The sequence below is a fragment of the Grammomys surdaster genome, unplaced genomic scaffold, assembly GCF_004785775.1.
Source record: "Grammomys surdaster isolate TR1022 unplaced genomic scaffold, NIH_TR_1.0 126039, whole genome shotgun sequence".
Classification (NCBI taxonomy): Eukaryota; Metazoa; Chordata; class Mammalia; order Rodentia; family Muridae; genus Grammomys; species Grammomys surdaster.
The window spans coordinates 5,089,621-5,109,974 of NW_021620852.1; the positions used below are offsets into that span (position 1 = coordinate 5,089,621).

Below are 20,354 nucleotides of genomic sequence, written 5' to 3' on the forward strand. Positions count from 1 at the left end.
AACCCCTCTGACAGGCGATCTGAATTCTTGCTTAGGCTGCGAGGCTAAGCACTGCAAGGGAATATCAATAAAAGATAAAAATATCTATCTGGGTTCCCTGTGGGACAAGCCTGACTGCATAGGGGTTGATGTCAAAAGTATCCCCTCTCCAGGAAAAAGACATCGGGATGGGTATGGCCCTCATGCCTCACTGGACAATGACAGGGGGACTGGAGCCATTACAAGGTCCCCTTCAACTACTGGAGGTCAGGCCTCTATCCCCGCCTTCGCAAGTTTAGAATTGCCACAGCCCTTCTATACTTAGAGAAGGGAGGAAATGTCAGGGGCAGCCCTGCTTACACACTGTAGGCTTAAAATCAGCCATTGGCCTAAAATCAGCAGTGGGCCTGTCATACATGTATACTAACACCAAGTCTTGGGTCTCAGTGGAAGAACATTGAAACAGATGGCTATAAGCTAATGTCAACGGGCAGCTTTTGAGGAAATTTATAAGCCTGAGTGGTCATGGACCTTGTAAATAAGTAGCCTTGGCAGACAATACCAGCTTAGATGGGGACAAGCGAGTCATAGGCAGGATCATGGTGACTTGTCCCTTGAACCTTCACCCAGCCAATACCCGGTTCTGAAGATATCTGTATTCCCCCTGAGCACCCACACTCCAGTGTCATTCCCTTCCCCACACCCTGCCTTTCTGTGTTTATACCCCTGTGTGAATTAATTATGATTTGAGAAAAACTTAAAAAAATAAAAAAAAAGAATGAAAAAAATGTAAGCCCTCAGCTACTGTTCCAACACCATGCCTGCCTGCTGTCTTACTCCCTACCATGGTGGTCATAGACTCTAAAATTTTCTAAAATTTTAAGCCCCAAATAAATTCATTTTTGTAAAAAAAAAAAAAAGAATAGAGTCCTACTGATGTATGTGTCACCATACATGCATACACATATATCTGTATATAAAAATTTGCTTCAACATATTTCTTAAAATATGAAGGGGAATGATGTACTTTAACTTTCAGAGAATGTTTATTTTTCCCTGCAGGAGAAATATTTCCTCCTTGGAGAAGCTTTAAGGAAACATATATCAAATCCAATGTTTTCTTAATCATTTCTTTGCTATAATTTATAACAGGAAAAATGTACTGTAGACACTCTCTGACTGCAGGGGAATGTCTTCTGTTTCTCACTTTAGGTCACTGTGGTGTGAGATGATATGAAGTCCTGGCAATGAGCTGGGCTAGGTCTAAGATCCATCTGAGACTTCACAGGTCTATAATGTCTTACTGTTTGATAGTGCCTGAAACACTCCAGTGTTTGTCTTAGCACACAAATGACTTTAACGATCAAATTTTAAAGGAGTGTCTACCAACTAGCCTTGTTCTTTCAAAATTGAAGAATCATCCTGAACATTCAATCCAGAACAGCATCATACTGGGATAAAGAGTGGAAAAAAGAGAAGAATTGGAGGGAAAAAAATCTTTCTTCATGAGCTACAGTGGAAAGTAATTTTAAAGGCCATGAACATCACAGAGATATCCTTCAGGTACTCACTGAAAATATATTTTTTTGGGAAAGTAAGATCATTCAGCTGTCAAGAGCTTAAGATGCCTTTAGTACTGCAATTTAACAAGAATTCTAACTTGGATATAAGATAGCTACAAATATGAAACATGTTAACTAAGTAATCAATGGACTGGATTTATGTAACTGTCCCATTCATATTTAAAACATAATCTGAAAAGTAATACAAGCATGTACTATTTCATATAATTGTATTTTACTTTGCTAAGTTCTTTTATATTTGAATCAAGTCCAACTTCTTCAGGAAGGAAAAGGTGGAGACACAAGCTTGATCCTCACATCAGAGTTCAAGTTAAGGAAGCTGAGATGGGAATCAAATGTTGTGCAACATTGTTAATAGCAATTCCTAACTGCTAATGGCCCAAGTGGAGGGCTTACATAGTCTCCTGATTTCTTTAGAAAAGAAGAAGTTCATTAAGACAAAGGAGGAGCATTTTCTCCAGGAATTATTATTTTGTTGAATAATGAAAAATGAGAGTTTTAGTCACAGGCTGTATTATCCTTGAGAGGAGATGGAATTCTCTGAGGAACTGGGGAAAAATAGGGAACCTGATCCTCATCTTCAAATGAACAATCCTCTCTTGAAAGCCAGATTTCTAAAGCAGGTCAGAAACAGCCTAACAAGATTTCAAGAACATTTTTGAAATGTTTAGAATTTCAAATAAACTCTCCAAATCATTTGAAGCTGAGCCAAGCCTAGCAGCTAGCAAAGCAAGTGGGAGATGATAAGAGGGAGATAGGCTTCAATCTAAATCATTTTTGTAAACAATGTGTACAAAAATCTAGTACAATGTATGACCTCATTTTGGTATTTGACTAGCATATTTAACGTTTATAACCTGATAGATTATGTATGCACATTGTACATTTTTATGATAACTCAAGGAAACTATTCAAGCATATAAATGCACACAGATACATGTATGCATATATATCTCAAAAAAGAAAGTGTAGTGATCAATTCTGTTCATTAAAATTCAAGTCTATGTGTGTATATTTCATTATGTAGCTCCAAAAGTAGTAAACATACAACGATGAATGTACACTGAAGTTACTTTGAGTTAAACAATCATATACACTTTCATATTTTAAATTCTTCACTCTTGACCTATCTTAGAGACAAGAATAAAGAAGCAGAAACAAAGTAAGACATGGAGAAATGTAGGTGGGGCATTAAATACATAAATAAACCAGACCAAAAATATATAAACTTTTAGCATAATTGTAACTAATATCAAAATAATCTAGTATACCAGAGTAGATGTTGAATTGTCCAGACAGCTATCACTGGAAAAAGGATTACTTCAGCAATATATCATGTCAATCTTTAGAAGGAAATGAAGTGGATGCTACCATTAATGACAATGGTGTAGCTAGTAAGTTACTTCACCATATCTAGTAAGTAAAATCTCATGACATACTTAATAAGTTGGTAACATGAACTTGACAAGAAAAAAAACAGAAGCCAATGTTGGAGACAGTGAACCCCTGGAAGGATGATGATTTTTCAAAAACAGTAAGTGTGGCATTGGCCCAAAGCTGAGCCAAAGTTAGCATCTAACAAAGCAAGCGGGAGATGATTAGGGGGAGATAGGCTTCAACCTCCCTCAACTGGGCTGAATAGTACATGATTAACCCTTGATTATGTTTGAGGCCAAAAGGGTATGCACAAAAAGTTGTACCCTACATTGACTGGGCCAGAGGTATTTGCATCTATTGTATTGCTAGACCCTCAACCTAGAACTGACTTTAATACATGCATGTAATCAAAATGCTATAAAAGCAAAACGGAGGGGGATAGGATAGGGGTTTCTAGGGAGGGGAAATGGGACAAGGGGATGATATCTGTATTGTAAATAAATAAAATATCCAATAGAAATAAACAATAGAAAATTTAAAATTAAAAAAGTGAAATACCACAGTACAAATTTCCTTAGTCTTTCTCCATTTTCTGCCATAACTACTCGAGGAAGCCACCAGAAAAGAAGCTACACATCGTGCCTCTTCTTTTGGGACGCTTTCTACTCTCAGAATGTTCTGTCATTGTTCACCATTTCCACACAATCCATGTGTCCTGCATGTTATGTGGCCAGTCATGTGTTAGACAAAAAGAAACTCAGTATGTCTGAAAGGCAAATCTATCCCCAAGCCAAATCATAGAAAATGTGACACTTCCCTCCTTCCCTCCATCCTATGAGATAAATAAATTAAGCATCCATCATTTTAGTCACTAAGAATATTAAAATCCAGACTCTGGCCTAAGTGTATATCAGACATTAAGATTTCGGTTACATGAAGTGTGGATGATGCCTTCTGAGAATAAGACATACTAATGGGGTGCCATGTCTGAAGAATAAAGCCAATATTCATCAAACACATATTATGTGTCAGCCCATCTGCCTGAGGGTGTGAAAGTATGTCTGAAATACATAAGTGAGCAAATATTATCAAATTATGAAGGTACAGTTCACCAATTCTGCCCCATCATATTTACATACATGGAAATTCCATTGTCAATTTTTTCCACAAAATCTGTAGAACAAACCACATATATTGCATAGGTATTTCAAGTGAATAATAAATTCTTCTATAAAAATTACATAAATAAGAATTTAAAGTGGGAAAAAGAAACCATATTAAAATATTGTTCTTGATCATCATTTTTTGCAGTAGTTTGAACAATTACTTTGAGCTGCAATATAGGAAATTTGATGATCAAACTTGTTGATTCAAATTAGATTCTATGTGAAGATAGGATTGCAATTATTAATGTTAAATAGCTATTGATTGAATTACTTATAGTACAGTCTAGACAGCCATGTATATCAATATACAATCCTAAAAGATTAAAAATGTTAAAGAAAACCCACAACATATATAGCATTAAAAAACCTTCTTTGTAGACATCATTTGGATGCTTTTCTAATTATTAATAGCTCTTATACCCAACTATGTAGAAATCACTCAGAGCTTAAAACCATAAGATTTTCTGCTAATATGTTAACTGAAGGCAGTAATCCTGAATGGTACATAACACTAGTATGTAAGCTTTGTGTACAAACAAGCATTTAGACCAGAGCTATGATGCCTTGTACAAATATCACTGTTATTTAATGTTACCTCGGAAATAATTGGAGAGAGAGAAAAAATGTACTCCATTCAAAGCTCAGAATTCAAATATTTCACATGAACTAATTATATTTCTAAATGGAATATTATATTAATCTCAACATGAGCCAGACTGGCATATATATAATACAACTCACTGAACAGATAACTGAACCTACAGCTGGCTTTTCCTCATGATGCACTGAAAAGCACATTCTCTCTATTTGAGAAGTAATTCACTCATCAATGTCATTTGATTATTTTTCAGAAAATACACATATTTTATAAGAACTTGGGGGAAATAAATCCCTCAACAGCAATTTATAAAAGTGTAACTGTTAAAGTGATAGAAACAACAAAACACACTTCATTTGTTTGTGTCCAAAGTTTATCACTAGACATGAAAGGAAGATTATGGTGGTAAATTCATCACTACCACTGAGAAATCATGTAAAGCAGAGAAGCTAAATATCATGTCTTACTATTCTTTGCATTTGTTTTATAGATAAACTGTTTTATTTAATTTTATGTGTCTTTTATTAAAATTAAGAAGAAAACTCTAAAAACTGGCCATTCACTTTAGCACTTACCTCATGTGAGTAATAATAAGTGTTGGGGTGGGAATGAAAAAATCATCAACTCTGTCAAACTGTTTCCCCACTGGCTGCGTGTGGATGGTATGGTGTGGCACATTCCCGCTGGCCAGAGTGATCACCTAGACAGAACACAAGGGGTTTAGTCCCAACAGTGTAGAGTATGAAGCTTCAGTTTCTTAAAGTTAAATACATTTATAAAATATATTTGAATAAACAAAGTTTTTCTTCCCAGAGTTGATATTTAGTAAAATTAGGATGTGTGATGTGAAACTAAGTGTAGGAAAACCTGTTTCTACAAAGATTTCTTGTGCATATGACTATTGCACGAGGTAGACACCTTAGGGTGTAAGATCCCTGTAGCACATCTAATTGTATGAGATACAAGATTGTAAATAGGCATCCTGTACATTGTGGAGTCTATTAAAATAGTAAAATAAAAAAACATGAGGTAATATGAAACAAGTACAAGATTCAGTTTCTTCTATAGAGTAAAGGTAGATACATAGCCATGAAAGTAAAAATGAAGCATATATATCAAGTGAACGTTTCAAAATATTGGAATAAATAAAAACATTTAAAAAACTTTTATTCATTTTTAAATTTTATTTATTCGTGTGTGTGTGTGTGTGTGTGTGTGTATGTATGTGTGTGTGGGTTTGGTTTACATGTGTATTCATTCCATATATTTGTACAATGCACAAATATGGTAATCAGCAGATTACTTGCAGGAACTGGTTCTACGTAAAATATCATTACATTTAAAATGCTTCATTTCTCATCTTCTTCTGTGTATCAAGTTCTAGACACCCTCTTGCACCATGTCAGTGTTTAAAGAAACAATGATTTGGTTAAAACTTTGTGTGTTTTTCAGTAATGAACATGCAGGAGGCAGGGTAGGTAGCTGAGCAAGTAAACAAGACTGCCTCCAAGCCTGATGACCTGTGATATACTTGAAAACATGCTTCCTACCAAATAGGAAACTGTGGAATACACTCTCAGCATAAAGTTTAGAAGTAAATTTTACCTTTTATAAGACATCAATGTCATTTTAAAAAATAAAATACAACTATGATACAATTGAACTCTGTCCAAAATCACTAATTTATATGATGACTTATGGGTATTTTTAATGTCAAAAATTACAAAAAGTGGTTTTCTAGAAAAGTTGCCAAAAGTGTGTATCTTAAATCTCACTTAAAATAGAAAATGAAATTGTTGTAGCTGGAAAACTTTCTGAATCATTAAAAACAGAGAATGACAACTGGGATTCAAAATAATTGCATTTAACCTACTTTATTAAAATATTTTTTTAATTGATGATTTAGGGCTCTATATTAGTGGCACACTCCACATAATACTGTGTCTCAGTTTGAAGTATGGTTCATAATAAATCTTCAGTGTCCTTCTTCTTACATTTCTGAGGACCTAAGGACTTTGACACAGGATCACAGCCAAAATTATTTTCTTTCTGTTTCTGTGATGGTATCATGTAAATAACTTAAAATAGATGCAATTGTCCTAAGAATAACAATTAAAGAAGGTACACGTGTTCAAATATCACAACTCCTGACTCTGGTCAGCCTTTAGAGTGGTGGTCGGATTCCATAGTCTCTAACTCACAGCTTCACTGTGAGTACTCAGGCAAGATGAAAGTTCAAATCTGTCCTTACCTATCTATTAATGAATGGATGCTTACTGAAGATGTGACACAGTTAGTGTACTAAAACCTTCTCTGGCACACATGCTAAGCTACATCCTTATCACATAAGCTTTTAGTATGTTCTTAATAGTTCAGAGGTTCTATGATTGTGAATCAAAATAACACTTTGTGCTCTATAAACTACCCAGTGTTGGGAATTTGGTTACAGTTACAGCATTAGAAGTGAGGGAAACTGTGATGTTTCTTTTTCTACTGGCATCAACTGTTATGGTCACTCATCCTTTTATCATATAAATGTAACCTTTAATAAATATCATCTATGATGATTCTAGTTTGAAATAACAAGTTTATACATTGTTTTTTTCCTTCTCCATGAACAGGTGATAACAGAAACCATGGGTTTCCATCTGAAAGAACATCATATTTAAATGAACATCATAAACATCTGTAAGACACCTAAATGTTTTAAAATCTTCACTTCCTGACATCCCATGACATGATTTACCTGTAGAGTCGGTGATGTCTTCTCCATGCTGCCCCAGCTCAGCACCCAGACCTGGTCATGTGACTTGTCGTAGTGTAATTTAACCGGTACAGGGTCTGTACTCACTGCCTGCAATGAAGAAAAATTGAAAAAATGTTTTAAAATGTTGGCATAATTGAAAAACTGGAGGAGAAATGAAGAATCCAGGAATTTGGGAATAAGATTAAAGTTGTATTTGTTTTCCAGATACTTGTTTTTCTAAGCCCTATTAGATTAACCTGAAAATGTCATCTTCAACCTCATTTTCTTTCAACATTTACACAATTTTATATAATACTGTCTGAAGTGAATTTAAAGTCAAGAAGAACTGTTTTGAAAGTGAAGGTTTATAAAATATGGTAGGTATGTCTGCTCACTGCTGTTCAGTGGTGACACCGTTTGGCTGTGTTTCTAGTCTCTGTTTTCCTCATCTTTATAGAAAACCTAATGAAACAGAAGTCACCAGGGTCCAGAAGCCATGTCTGCATTAAAGGTCTTACAGACCTCAGGATAGATTAGAACTCTATGATTGTAATCCTGCAGCTCCAAAGCTGATGTGGCCTGGGTCAGCTTAGCAACTTTTAAAACCATTCATTGCTTTCCTGTGTCTGAACTAATAGATGCCCAACCATCAGGTAAAACCATGGAGTGTATTACCAGGACACCAGATTTCTCCAGTCTCCAGTGTCATCAAATAGCACCTAGCCTACAGCAATAATTTTCTGGCTTCGTACGTGAAAATGCTTTGATTTTGACTTTCTGTTGTTTTGTGACTGTAACCATTCATACAATCCTTTTCAATCAGAAGCTATTATTCAGGACAGTGTGATTCCATGTTCCTAGACATCACCAGTCTTTTTCCTTTTGATCTGAGAACTGTACTGCATCACATGAACATTCATGGACTCAAAATGGTAGTAGTTTGACCAACAGGCTTAAATCTACTACTAATTTCATGACTTAATTTTTTTAATGAGAGGTAGAATGTTACCAAACAAAAGTAAGTGATGTTTTAAAATTGTTTGTAACATATTTGATGTGTTAAATATATTTTTGTTAACCATATTTATCATAGTAAGCATCTATTTTAAATGCAATTATGAGAAAACTAATTGTAGCTAGGAAGTTCTTTTGCTCTCCCTAATTTCTTACTGCTAATATTATAAAACTAATGACTGTAAGTTAATTGATTGTAGTTGTTAGTTTTATGTGTTCTCTAAGTTTATAATATAAAATAAATAATATTCGGTCAAACTTTCATCCAAAAATGACAGATTCATCTCAAAGATGTTGAATATTAGTACAATTCCCCAAAATGTAGCTCACAGAAATATTCTAACCTTGGTGTGTAAAAGGTGAATTACATTGGTGGCTGGGCATATGGAAACTGATATTTCAATTTATACTAAAAATTTAGGTTTACACATACATTCCTTCTCAAACTTATGATGCATTTTATATATACAAATTCACAGTATTCAAAGATTATTAAAATTATGTGTAGATTCAGAAAAGACCTGATAACTTTTTCTGTATTGATGTTCTTATTCCATTTTTCTTGGATATTGAAGTTGTATTATAGTTTGTTGGATACCACTCTACTAAATCTCCTGAGGAATCACTCTTCTCTTTGACAGATACTAAAGTTCCCAGCCTCCTAGGGGCTGCACTAGTCTTAGCAGTGTAACCACCAAGTTAGTCCACAGTCTTGGAGAATACTACTATACTTCATAAGCCAAGACAACAATGAGACCTCCTAGCCCTGTCTTACATGACCTTACTGTTTGAATGTTATCTTGAGAGGATATTGCTCAAGGTTTCCAAGGCAATATTGAGTTTATGAGTAGTAAGTTCAAGTAGGAAAAGGAAACTGTTTGTAGTGGTAGCAGGAAAAAAAAAGTCTGATTTTATTTACTAATGAATATCAGTTTCTGCACAAACCCATAGAAACTACTAGTCTTGGCATTATTAAAGTAATTAACAAGTTGTATCACTCATAGAATAACTACAATTGTATTTACATGAATGTGTTTGCATCAACGTTGCATTTAAATTTCTGCATGTACTAATCTATAACTTCCATTCTCTTGCAGCACAAAAACTGCTTCCTATCACTGATGTAGTGACAAAGCACCAAAATTCCTTTGGCTTTTCATAGTTTAAATTTCATTCGTACACGGTTATAGCAGTCTAGTTTGTATGCAATCTATAACAGAGTGATCATTATGTCACCATAATATTAGAAATACTTTACTGAAAACAACAGCAACAAACACAATGAATTTCATGATACATGGTTTTAGGAAGGGGTTTGCGGCCTCATGAGGAGAGCAACAATACAACCAACCAGAGTTCCCAGGGTCTAAACCACCAGCCTGGGAGCACACAGGGTGGGACTCATGACACCAGCGGTATATGTAGGAGAGGATGGCCTGGTCTGTCATCAGTGGGTGAAGAAGTCCTTGGTCCAATGAAGGCTGGATGCCCCAGTGTGGGAGAATTCGAGGGGAGGAGGTGGGAGTGGGTGGGCCCCCCCCCAGGGGCACACCCTAATACAAGCGGGAGTGGGGGGCAACGGGATGGGGTTGTCTAGGGATGGAGAAATGGGGAAAGGGGATAACATCTAAAATGTAAATAAATAAAATATCCAATAAATAAAAAGAATAAAGTAAGACAATAGATGAAAGTTTGTAATTGGCTTTAAAATCAAGAATGTATTCTAATGGGAATTTCCAGTCTTATAGAGCTTAGACAATCCTATTGCTTTTCTGAGGCCTTTCCTAAGTAATATCCTATCTGTTGCATGGCTATCAATAGGTGTAAAAAAACTATAGCTGGCCCATCATAGGTCATCTATCCCCTAGCCTACACTGCGTTTCTTCCCAGGAAGGTAATTCACACAAAAGATACTTTGTCTAAGAGACCTCCAACTTATTCTTCACATATCTGAACATTTGAGAGGCACTGTTCTCCACTCTAAGATGCACAGACACTCAAAGACTCTTCAGATATCTCTATCTGTGGTGGAAGCTACAATCCACAGTGCAGAGCCAGGGAGATACAGGATACAAAATGCTTATGAGCTGGCATTCTAAACCCTTTATTTAAAATGATAAGAAAACCATAGTAAGTCACTATCATTATTTTTCTTGTGAAATAGAACTAAGAATACCGACTTTCAAAAATTCTTGTTACTATTAGAATAGAAAATGGTTATCTGTGTCTAGTGAATATTAAGCAATACTGAAATTCTATTACTGTAACTTCTGTAAGTACTGGCTACAGTACATCTCACTGCTAGCCTGCTTACTTGACATGATTTTCAATGAGCCTTTAGTTCTACACAGTAGTATGTACAGGGGTGCTTATTAGTAAAACTTGAATTGTTTTCATGATTATGATACCAACAAAACAGTATTTTAATCATGGCACAATGATATTGGAGAAAATAAAGGAACACTGTCTTTCTTTAAAGAATTTACAGAATAAAGGGATTCACATTGATTTAGAATTCTTTGATTTGATAAATGACAGTTCTGTGGAAGAAGTGCAAAGAGGGTGGGAGGCTAAAGGGAAATATGATTCTTTCATTGTGTCATAAGACATGAACCTTTTATATGCAGCAGGACCAGCTCCTTTAAAAAGATGACTTTTAAAGCAGACAAGATGTCTCAAAGGATAAATGAATCCACAGAACCCATCTGATGGAAAGAGAGAATGGAATCCTGCATGTTGTATTATGTAATTTGCATGTTCACTGTGTCAAGTGCACACATGCTCAAACAAGCACACATAATAAAATAAGCATATATAAAAATTAAACTAAATGTAACTCAGACGATATATGAGATTTGATCTATGATTAATTTCCTTCAAATAACCTCAAATACATCAGAGAGAAATTATTAATCGAATTTTAAAAGATCAAAAGAATTTTAAAATATCTTCTCAAGTATCAGCAACAGTTTGATTGTTCCACATTTTAGCATTTTAAAGTTTTACTTCTAAGGTTAGTCATTTTTTAACGTATTATAAAAATTTACTATAGATGAGCAAACAATAATAAAATAAGCAAGATGGGGTAAAAGTGAACCAAATGTGATCTGCTTTATTCAAGGGAAATTGATTATTTTGACAAATTTGCTTCTAGGATTCTAACTGAAAACTGACACATTTAATGTATTTCAAGCGACTCCAGTCACAAAATGAAGGGCAGTGATGCACATATTTATAGGTGATCACTTTGTTGGGAAACTGTCTAACTTTAAATTGGTCTGGGAAAACACATCTACTCTCAGGCTCTCATCATCCACTTCCAGAAGATATAAATATCATGACTTGAATTTTTACCAGACATATGTAAATATACTTCTGAAATTTAAATGATCAGAAAATGGGACAATCTGCTTTTGAAAGGCTGAAAATTAGTACTTGGTATATATATTTATCTATTTACCAATGATAAAACCCTGAACTTCTGATGTATAACATAATTTACAGATGACTAAACATTTTTCAGGAATGACTCCCAGAATTCATGTAAGAATAAGCAAGCTGAAAAGGTGCACAGCATGCTGAAATTATTTTATGTTATTAAGAAAAATAATCCTAGCTCTCTTACCTTCTTGCTATAGTTCTGACCTCTCCCTCCTGTTCCCCCTCCTCATCCCCCTCCCCCTCTTTCCCCTATGCCTGTTCTCATGATTATCAGTACTAGTAAATATGAGCCTTTAAAATATAACTCTCCATAGACGGAGGTGGCTTCTATTCTTAGCTACCAGTATTGGAATTCTCACATAATGGTTTAAAAGTATAATGTGATTCTTCCATCGTAAGACATAAACAAATATAAACAAAGATGTTAAGGTCATCTCCCCATGGCTGCTCATTTGCTAGTCAAATAGGAGTTCATGCAGTGGATACCACCCAGGGTGTTTAAATATTTGACATTATGACATGACTCCATTTCCAAATGTGATGGGCCACTTTCACACCTGTTTGGGACTCCTGAACTCCATGGAGTTGGAAGGACACAGATATAATTCATTGCACACACTGCTTATTTGTTTATGTGTTTCTGAGGTCAACCTCCCTCTTCTAGCTTCTGGAAAAAAATTATATATTTTTTTAAAAGGCAGTGATCTGTGATGTATGTTTTGAATGTGGTTTGCTGTTGTGTAATTATCTTTCTCCCAAGCTCAGCTTCTGTTGAATTATTTCTTCCTTGATATGGTTTACATTACTCTCTAAATATTTTTCTAGAAAATTTGTTTTCAGACTCTTCCACCAGAATCATCCAGAAACAAAGAGTTACCTTGCAATTCTGGGGAGGACTCTTTTAACATGAATGATTGAATCAAGCTTATTTGACTTAGTGAAATATTCTGGAATTTTTAAAATAAAGTAAAGAATATATGTTGAAGTAAAAACAAACCTCACACTTTTTTTCTTACTGAAAATAAGCTAGATGTTTTGAAAAGTACTCCTCTGCTTCTCTGATTCTATACAAACAATTCTACTGCAGCACATTGTCTGAAGTTCTGTGGAAATATTAACCCCTTCTGAAATATTTTCAATAACTATGTTATGGTCTCAATGGTTTCAGGCTCTAGAAAGATTATTTCCTGTAAATACTATGTTCAGTGCTATATTTTTCTGGTGAACTAAACTACCCTTCTATTTGTTTTGTAAACATTATTGAAAATAATATATAATATTAATACAAAAATGTTGTTTGCTGCAACATAGCTTCATAGATGCATTGATAGAGGACTTATCTCTATTACATTATAAAAGTAGTGTTCACAGTCTAATTTCAGATAAACTTTCAGAATTAATTCACTTTTCTATGTGTGTTTATATCTTTGTTGACCTATAGACACTAATGTTCCTGTACATAGATGATGTAATGAGTCACCAGTCTTTCTGGAACAACTACAACAAATACAAAGTCCTGAGTGCACAGTGCACTGCTCATGTACAAGTTGCATTAGATTCTTTGGAGATGGTTCACTTTGTCATGGAGAAACACTGACAATAACAGCTAGACACAGAAGAAAGCCTGAGACTTGACACACACACGGGAACAGTACAGCACAGCTTGTTTACCAGTCTGACAAGGAGAGTACCAGCTGGCTAATTAAGTGAACCTAATTTAAACTAATGATGTAGATTCTCAAGATAATGTGATAATGGCTGGAGGAGACTGTTGATGATTCCAATAATACTCCTGAGGTGTCACACTAAGCCACTTCTGCACACAGGCAGAACAGAATCTTATTCCATAGAAAAGAAAATGAGGTCAGTTGTTTACTAGTTAATCATCCATACAGCCAAACATCATCTTGTGTTCAGCTCTAGAAAATAATTGAAACTATTTGACGTTTAAAACAATACCGAGTTTAGATATACTATTAAATTATTGGGGCTTAGCTGGGTAGTGGTGGTGCATGCCTTTAATCCCAGCACTTGGGAGGCAGAGGCAGGTGGATTTCTGAGTTCAAGGCCAGCCAGGTCTACAGGACAGCCAGGGCTACACAGAGAAACCCTGTCTCGAAAAACAAAACAAAACAAAACAAAACAAAAAGAATCATTGTGACTTTTAGTTTTTTGCTACAAAAAAAAATGAAGGTTTACTGAAAACAATGTTTGCTGAACTCTATCATCTTTCGACCGAAGCTGGAAATTCTTATATGACAAAAAACTAGTCCCTTTTCTAAAGATAATATACTTCAATGCAGCTTAAAGTTTAATAGTCTGTAGTCCTGAAATATCCATATAAACTGAGGCCATAAAGTCAAGTAATGCAAAAGAAAAATACATAAATGTGGTGTTATAGATTAGTATATTATTCTGGGATGGTGGTCATGATTGTATGCAGCTACAGTCCCAGCACTCCTGAGAATTCACAAGAGATCACAGTTGGTTCATAGCTTGAAGCACATGTGTAAATCTTGTCTCAAGAAAAGCAACGGCTGGAGATTCATTTCTGGAGCAGAGACACTTAGCTTGGCCAAGGCCTTTGTATCAACTGCAGAGCTATAAAAGTTACTGTAGACTTACTTGAATCAAAGAAGAAACTTTGAAGGGTACATTTAATTAGGTGTAGTGGCTTTGCCTTTATTCTAATATGTATAGATTAGTATATGTAAATAATATGTATTCATTCTAGGAACAATGAATTTTCTTCTGTCAGCATTTACAAATATTTAAAAACAGGAAAATGAATTCTGTAGCACATTTTGTAGTATTTAGGAGACAACTAACTTTTATTATGGTTATTATATTTGTCTCATTATTTTCCACAAGACATTGAAGAAGACATGGATACAGGCTGGAAAGATAAAGTATTTGAATAGGAGTAAAAGCTAGTTTCAATTTAGTGCTCACAAATAGACAAACACAGAAAGGATCTATTTTGTAATTGTTTTATACTTTACAATTCACAATAAATTTTCCATCTTCTGTCTTTGGATTAAGTTTAAAATAGAAACAATATATTTTTATTTAGATTTTAATGGATAGGAATATTTTCTTTAAATTTGAGCTACAAGGATTCATCTGCAGAGTACTTGATTTAAATCTGCAAAATCTTTTTAGATTTTTTTTTTTTTTTTTTTTTAGATTTTAGGAAAAGTCATGAGAGTATTTAAGACCATAAAAGTTACTTGTGGGTACAGAAATGAAGTCACCAGGATATGCACAGTTTGCTTTTAAGCATGCATGTAATACCACTGAAATGTGTACAGAGATAAGATAATTTTGAGACAAATATAAGGATATATTATTTCACACAGTCAGTAATAGAGTTAGGAAACACATTATCTGAAGATATGAATGAGCTAAAACTATATGTAGAAGGCAAACAGAGAGCTTAAAAAATTCAAAATTACCTAACTTTATTATTTTTTAAATGAAGAGATAAAAACATTATAGTAGCATCTCTCTAAATGAGAGAGTTAGGTTTTAGCTTAGTCAGATACTGGAGGACTTGATTAACAAACTGAAGGCCCAGGTTCCATCTCTAGAACTAGAGAAAAAAATGGGAAAGGAGAGGCAGATAAACTTAAGATTATTTGGAGATAAAAGGCTTTCATAAATATCATAAAGAGTACAATAAATACTAAAAATGGTGGAGGGAGGAAGTGTCTCAGTGGTTAAGCTTTTACATCTGTTGCACAAACAAGGAGATTGGAGTCAGGATTCCATACATCTCTATAGATGTTGGGTGAGAGTCAGATGCTTATACTTTTAGTCTTGCTAGGCAGAGATGGACTATCACTTTTCAATGAGTGAATAAAAACTCCATTGTACAGTATGCCACATTCACCTACTGAAGGGCGTCAGTGTCGAATCCTCACCTTAGCACTATGTGGATATGTACAGTCAGGGGTCATAACATTGCTCAGTCACATTTGGGCGATTTAAATTTTGATAAGTCACGACACTCCATTCCCTGGTAGCTCTGCTGTGGTCATTCCTATTTACATTTTGAAAATGCATAAATTTTGATACATTCTTGTCAACAGATTGTGTTTGATTTAATGATATATATGAATTAAATCTCATTGTAGATTTCATTTTCATTTTCTTAATGCTTCATATGACATAGCATCATTTTCTATGCTTAATGGCTGCTTATATATATTCTGTATGGAAATATATGTTCAAGTTCTTGTACTTGTTCAAGTCCAGTTATCTATTTTTCTATTTAGAAATCTTCTGTATGCTCTAGGTACCAATCCCTATTAGAAATATGAATAATGTTTACTTCATATAATTTGCTGTGAAATATTTAAATAAACTTATACTGTCCAAGTTGTCTACTATCTTTTGATTTCCCACAGTTTTGGTGTCATATCCACGATGTCATCAGCAGATCTAGTATCTTCTAACTTGTTGCTTGCTTTCTTTTAGTTTATATTTCACATGTATATTTACCTATCATTTTGAGATACTTGTTGCCTGTACAATTGGGTAAGTTTACAACTTTATTCTTTTGTGTATACATATCCACTTTTAGTAAAAGTTTAAAATAGTTTCATTGAAAAGTGGGGAATCAAATTCTCAAAAATAACTTGAGAGTTTATGTAAGAGTACTTGAATTTGTATTATATTTCATTAATCTATATGTCTCTTTCTGAGTATTATTTTAGTAATTGTTGCTTTGTATGAAGTTTATAAAAAAGAAAATAGTAATAAATAATGTATAATGTATATTCCAGTTTTATTTATCTTTATTGACATTGATGTGGTTCTGTGGGGTGCTATACAATTGTTGGATGACATTTTTCATTTCTCTTACCTATTTCTGTTTAGATTTTGCTTTGAGTCCATAGATCACTGTGGTTGGGATTGACATCTAAACAATATGAGATCTTCTAAATCACAGTCATTAGATTTTATTTGTTTCTTTAATTACTTTTAGTTATATGTTATAACATTGCTTATACAGATCCTTTACTCCCTTAGTTTAGTGTTATGTCATTTAGTTGTATGCCAATCAAACTGCTTTAAACTTATTCATGATTCAATATTGGACAAGATTAGTAATTTGTGATTTCCTCCTTCTTATTTGTCCATTTATGTAAGGTATTTTGAATGCTGCTCATTTTTTAGAAGGCTGACTTTTCGTTTCAATTTTTTGACATTTCTTGGTGTTCATTATTTAATTTTTTGCTCTTTTTTTTTCTTAAAATTTTTGTGTTCCATTTCTTTGCGGTTAAGATTCACTGATTAAATATTTTAATTCCTTTTATTCTATCAAATGAAATGAAAGCATTGAATACATTTAGAAAGATATACTGAACTAATAGCTTTAAAGTACAGTGGCTTTTAAATTCATAGACCTTTAATTTATATTGTTTTCAAATCATGTAGAAAAGTAAATTTTGGCAAGGTATAATCAATAGTTCGTCTTAATGCCGATAAATTTACCTATATTGAAATCTTTCCAAATTCACTTTGTTGAATCACTGTGGCTTCATTTTACCAGGATTCGCAATGGAATTTCTGAATGTTAACACCAGGAGTAATGACCATTATGGACTTTTGCTGCTTTTACCTAACCAATGAACTAAAGACGAGGACCCCCTATGATTGAATTAGAGAAAGGCTGGAAGAAATTGAGGAGAGGGTGACTCCATAGGAAGATCAGTAGCCTCAACTAACCAAGACCACCGAAATCTCTCACACACAGAGCCAGCAACCATGCAACATACACTAGTTGGTATAAGGCCTCTACCACATATACAGCAAAGGTCTGACTGGTCTGGCTTCAATGAGAGATGTATCTAACCCTGAAGAGAGTAGGGAGGCCTGGCAGGGTTGTGTGGTAAGTGAGGTGAGGTGGATATCCTCTTGAATGGAGACTGGGGAGAGAAATGGAATGAGGAACTCTCAGAGGGCAGACGAGAAGAGGGATAACAACTAGACTTAAAAAAAAGATTAAATATAAATATTAAAACATGAAAAAATTACAAACAAACACAAAAGGAAGGCCTTATATTTTCTCTTATTTGTAGAAGACATTTTTTGTTTCTTTTATTTTCTGGATTTTTGATGGATTGATTCTTCCTTCTTTCCTTTTTTCTTATTTCATCTATATATCCATATATATATGGATATATAATATATAATATATAATCCATTATATATATATATTTATATATTAGAATGTTTAGGACAACTTTATTTGTAATAACCCAAATTTGTTAAGAACTGCAGTGGCAACAATGGATAAAAGATAAATGAATTGTGGTAATCCATGTGATAAATTACAGAAACAATGAAGTAGAATGTTGAAGGAAGAAAATGACTACAATATATCACATAGTGTGTGATCCAATTCACATGAAGTTTGACAAAAAATAGAAATGACTGACCTTTATAAAAGTAGCTATTTTGGAATTCTGTGGAATCAGAAATTTTTGTGCTATATTCTGAGTATATGTATCTTGATATAATTTTGATGTTATACATTTGTGAAGAAGCACCAAGAATTAAGATATATAGTTTATGAAAACCCACTTTTCATTTCATGTCAGCAAGGCATATGTGCCTTTGGTAAATTATCTTTCAATAATATTATTATTTTGTAGTTTTCTTTTTTCATGACTGATCAAGTGAAAGGCATATGTTAGTCTTTATAAGTTGACTGAATGACCAAGCTGTCTGTCGAATAGAAGATATTTCTCCTCTCAGGAGGTCTTTCCTGTTTGAATTTCATCTTTATCAATCTTGATAGAATCCATAGCTTTTCTTCTCCTGTGGAAACAGAGACGAAAACTCTTCCCTAACATAACACAATTCCAGGTTTCTGTTCTAAGGATTACACACTATGTGATATATTATACACATCAAAATATCTCTAAAATATACAGGCTGGTTTAATTCAGGAGTTTTTTTCCCCCTATTATTCAATGTCTCTCCACAGCTGTTGTATGGCGCACATATTTTAATTTTCCAAAGTTTGCAAAATGAAATATATCCATTTCCCAAATTTCATTTTTTAACAGAATAATTATTTAAGTTTTTAGTGTGTGTATGTGTATTTGTATGAGTGAGAGCACACATGTTTGTGGGAGTACCTATGAATGTATGAACGTATGAATGCAGTGGCTGGAAGAAAACATTGAGTATCTTTCTTTACCACTCTTAGTCTTACTCTAGTTGAACACTAAGCTGTTACTATACATGAAGATTGCCATTTATCTATATGTCAGGCTAAGGAGCTTCTGGAATATACCTCTCTCTACACCCCATCTCTCAACACTGACCATGTTCTACTTATTTATTTTTATGTGAGTGCAGAATATTCAAATTCATGTCCTCGTACTTTTCCAGCAGGGTTCTTACCTTTGCTTTCCTTTAATAAGCTTAATGCTTTCATCTCATTTTGATTCATTCTTGTTAACTGACTGGTTGAGGAGCCCTTGTTTGTTATTTTTATTATTAGTTCTAAGAACTATACAGAATTTAGCAAGACATCATGCTGTTAGCCACTTTGAACTTTTAACCCCCTGGGAGTTTGTATTGGAGGTTTTCATTGATTATAAAAATGTTGACCCATTCATTATTTCTCTACATATCACAACATTTCATTTCTACTTCTTTTTCTTTTGGAATTTTCAGTCAATATATCTGTCAGAAGTGTGATACCTCTCAAGATCCTAAGGTTATTTTTATGTATATTTCATCTTTTTGTTTTGTTTTTTCCTGTGTTTTTTTTTTGCATTTGTTTTTATTTTTATTTTATCCCCCTCAACCATTTTGATAGTCTAAAGTTTAGTGTTTCTAAAAGTGTTATACTTTTCAATGCCTAACAATAGCTTGCAGAAAATTTAATACTTTTATTTAATATGTTCTTGTGTTGTGTGTATGTGTATTGATATATGCTTGGTGTGTCTCATATGGCTATCAGAGATCAAATTTGTAGAACACACTCTGTCCTTTCACCATGTGTGTTCTGGTGATTATACTTAGGGTGAGCAGCAAGGACTTTCATCCTTCCCACCAACATTTCTATAGTATTTAAGTATCTTTTTTGGCTGTTTTCATCCATCTTCAAATGCTAATACAGCTCAACTTTAAACAGAAAAAATATCCCGTTGAGAGAGAAATTTTAATATATTACATGTGTACTCATTACTTTGTTCATTTGCACATGAAATTTAATACTTAAGTAAGTTTTCTCAATCCAGATGTAAGCAATTTCAATTATCATTTATTTTTGTGAGAAAATATATTTCTGTAAAACAGAAAACAAAGACCACACTAGGCTGTGTTATTAATTTTTCCAGTAGATCTGAATACTACCTAAAAGGTTAATTTTCTCCAACTCAATCATTCAGACACGCGGCTTGCATTGCCTCTTGTATGTGTCTGCA

The 20,354-nt window shown here is 33.9% G+C and overlaps 1 protein-coding gene across 3 annotated transcripts in view; it reads right to left on the bottom strand.

The window, feature by feature from the left end:
• Positions 1 to 20,354, bottom strand: part of Fstl5 (follistatin like 5) — a 527,925-nt gene that overhangs the window by 40,090 nt on the left and 467,481 nt on the right. For all 3 annotated transcript variants that reach the window (XM_028754928.1, XM_028754930.1, XM_028754929.1), the window contains 2 exons: positions 7,450 to 7,557; positions 5,279 to 5,403 (listed from right to left, as the gene is read on the bottom strand). In XM_028754928.1, coding sequence (XP_028610761.1) covers positions 5,279 to 5,403; positions 7,450 to 7,557 — 233 coding nt within the window. The remainder of the gene's footprint in view (positions 1 to 5,278; positions 5,404 to 7,449; positions 7,558 to 20,354) is intronic.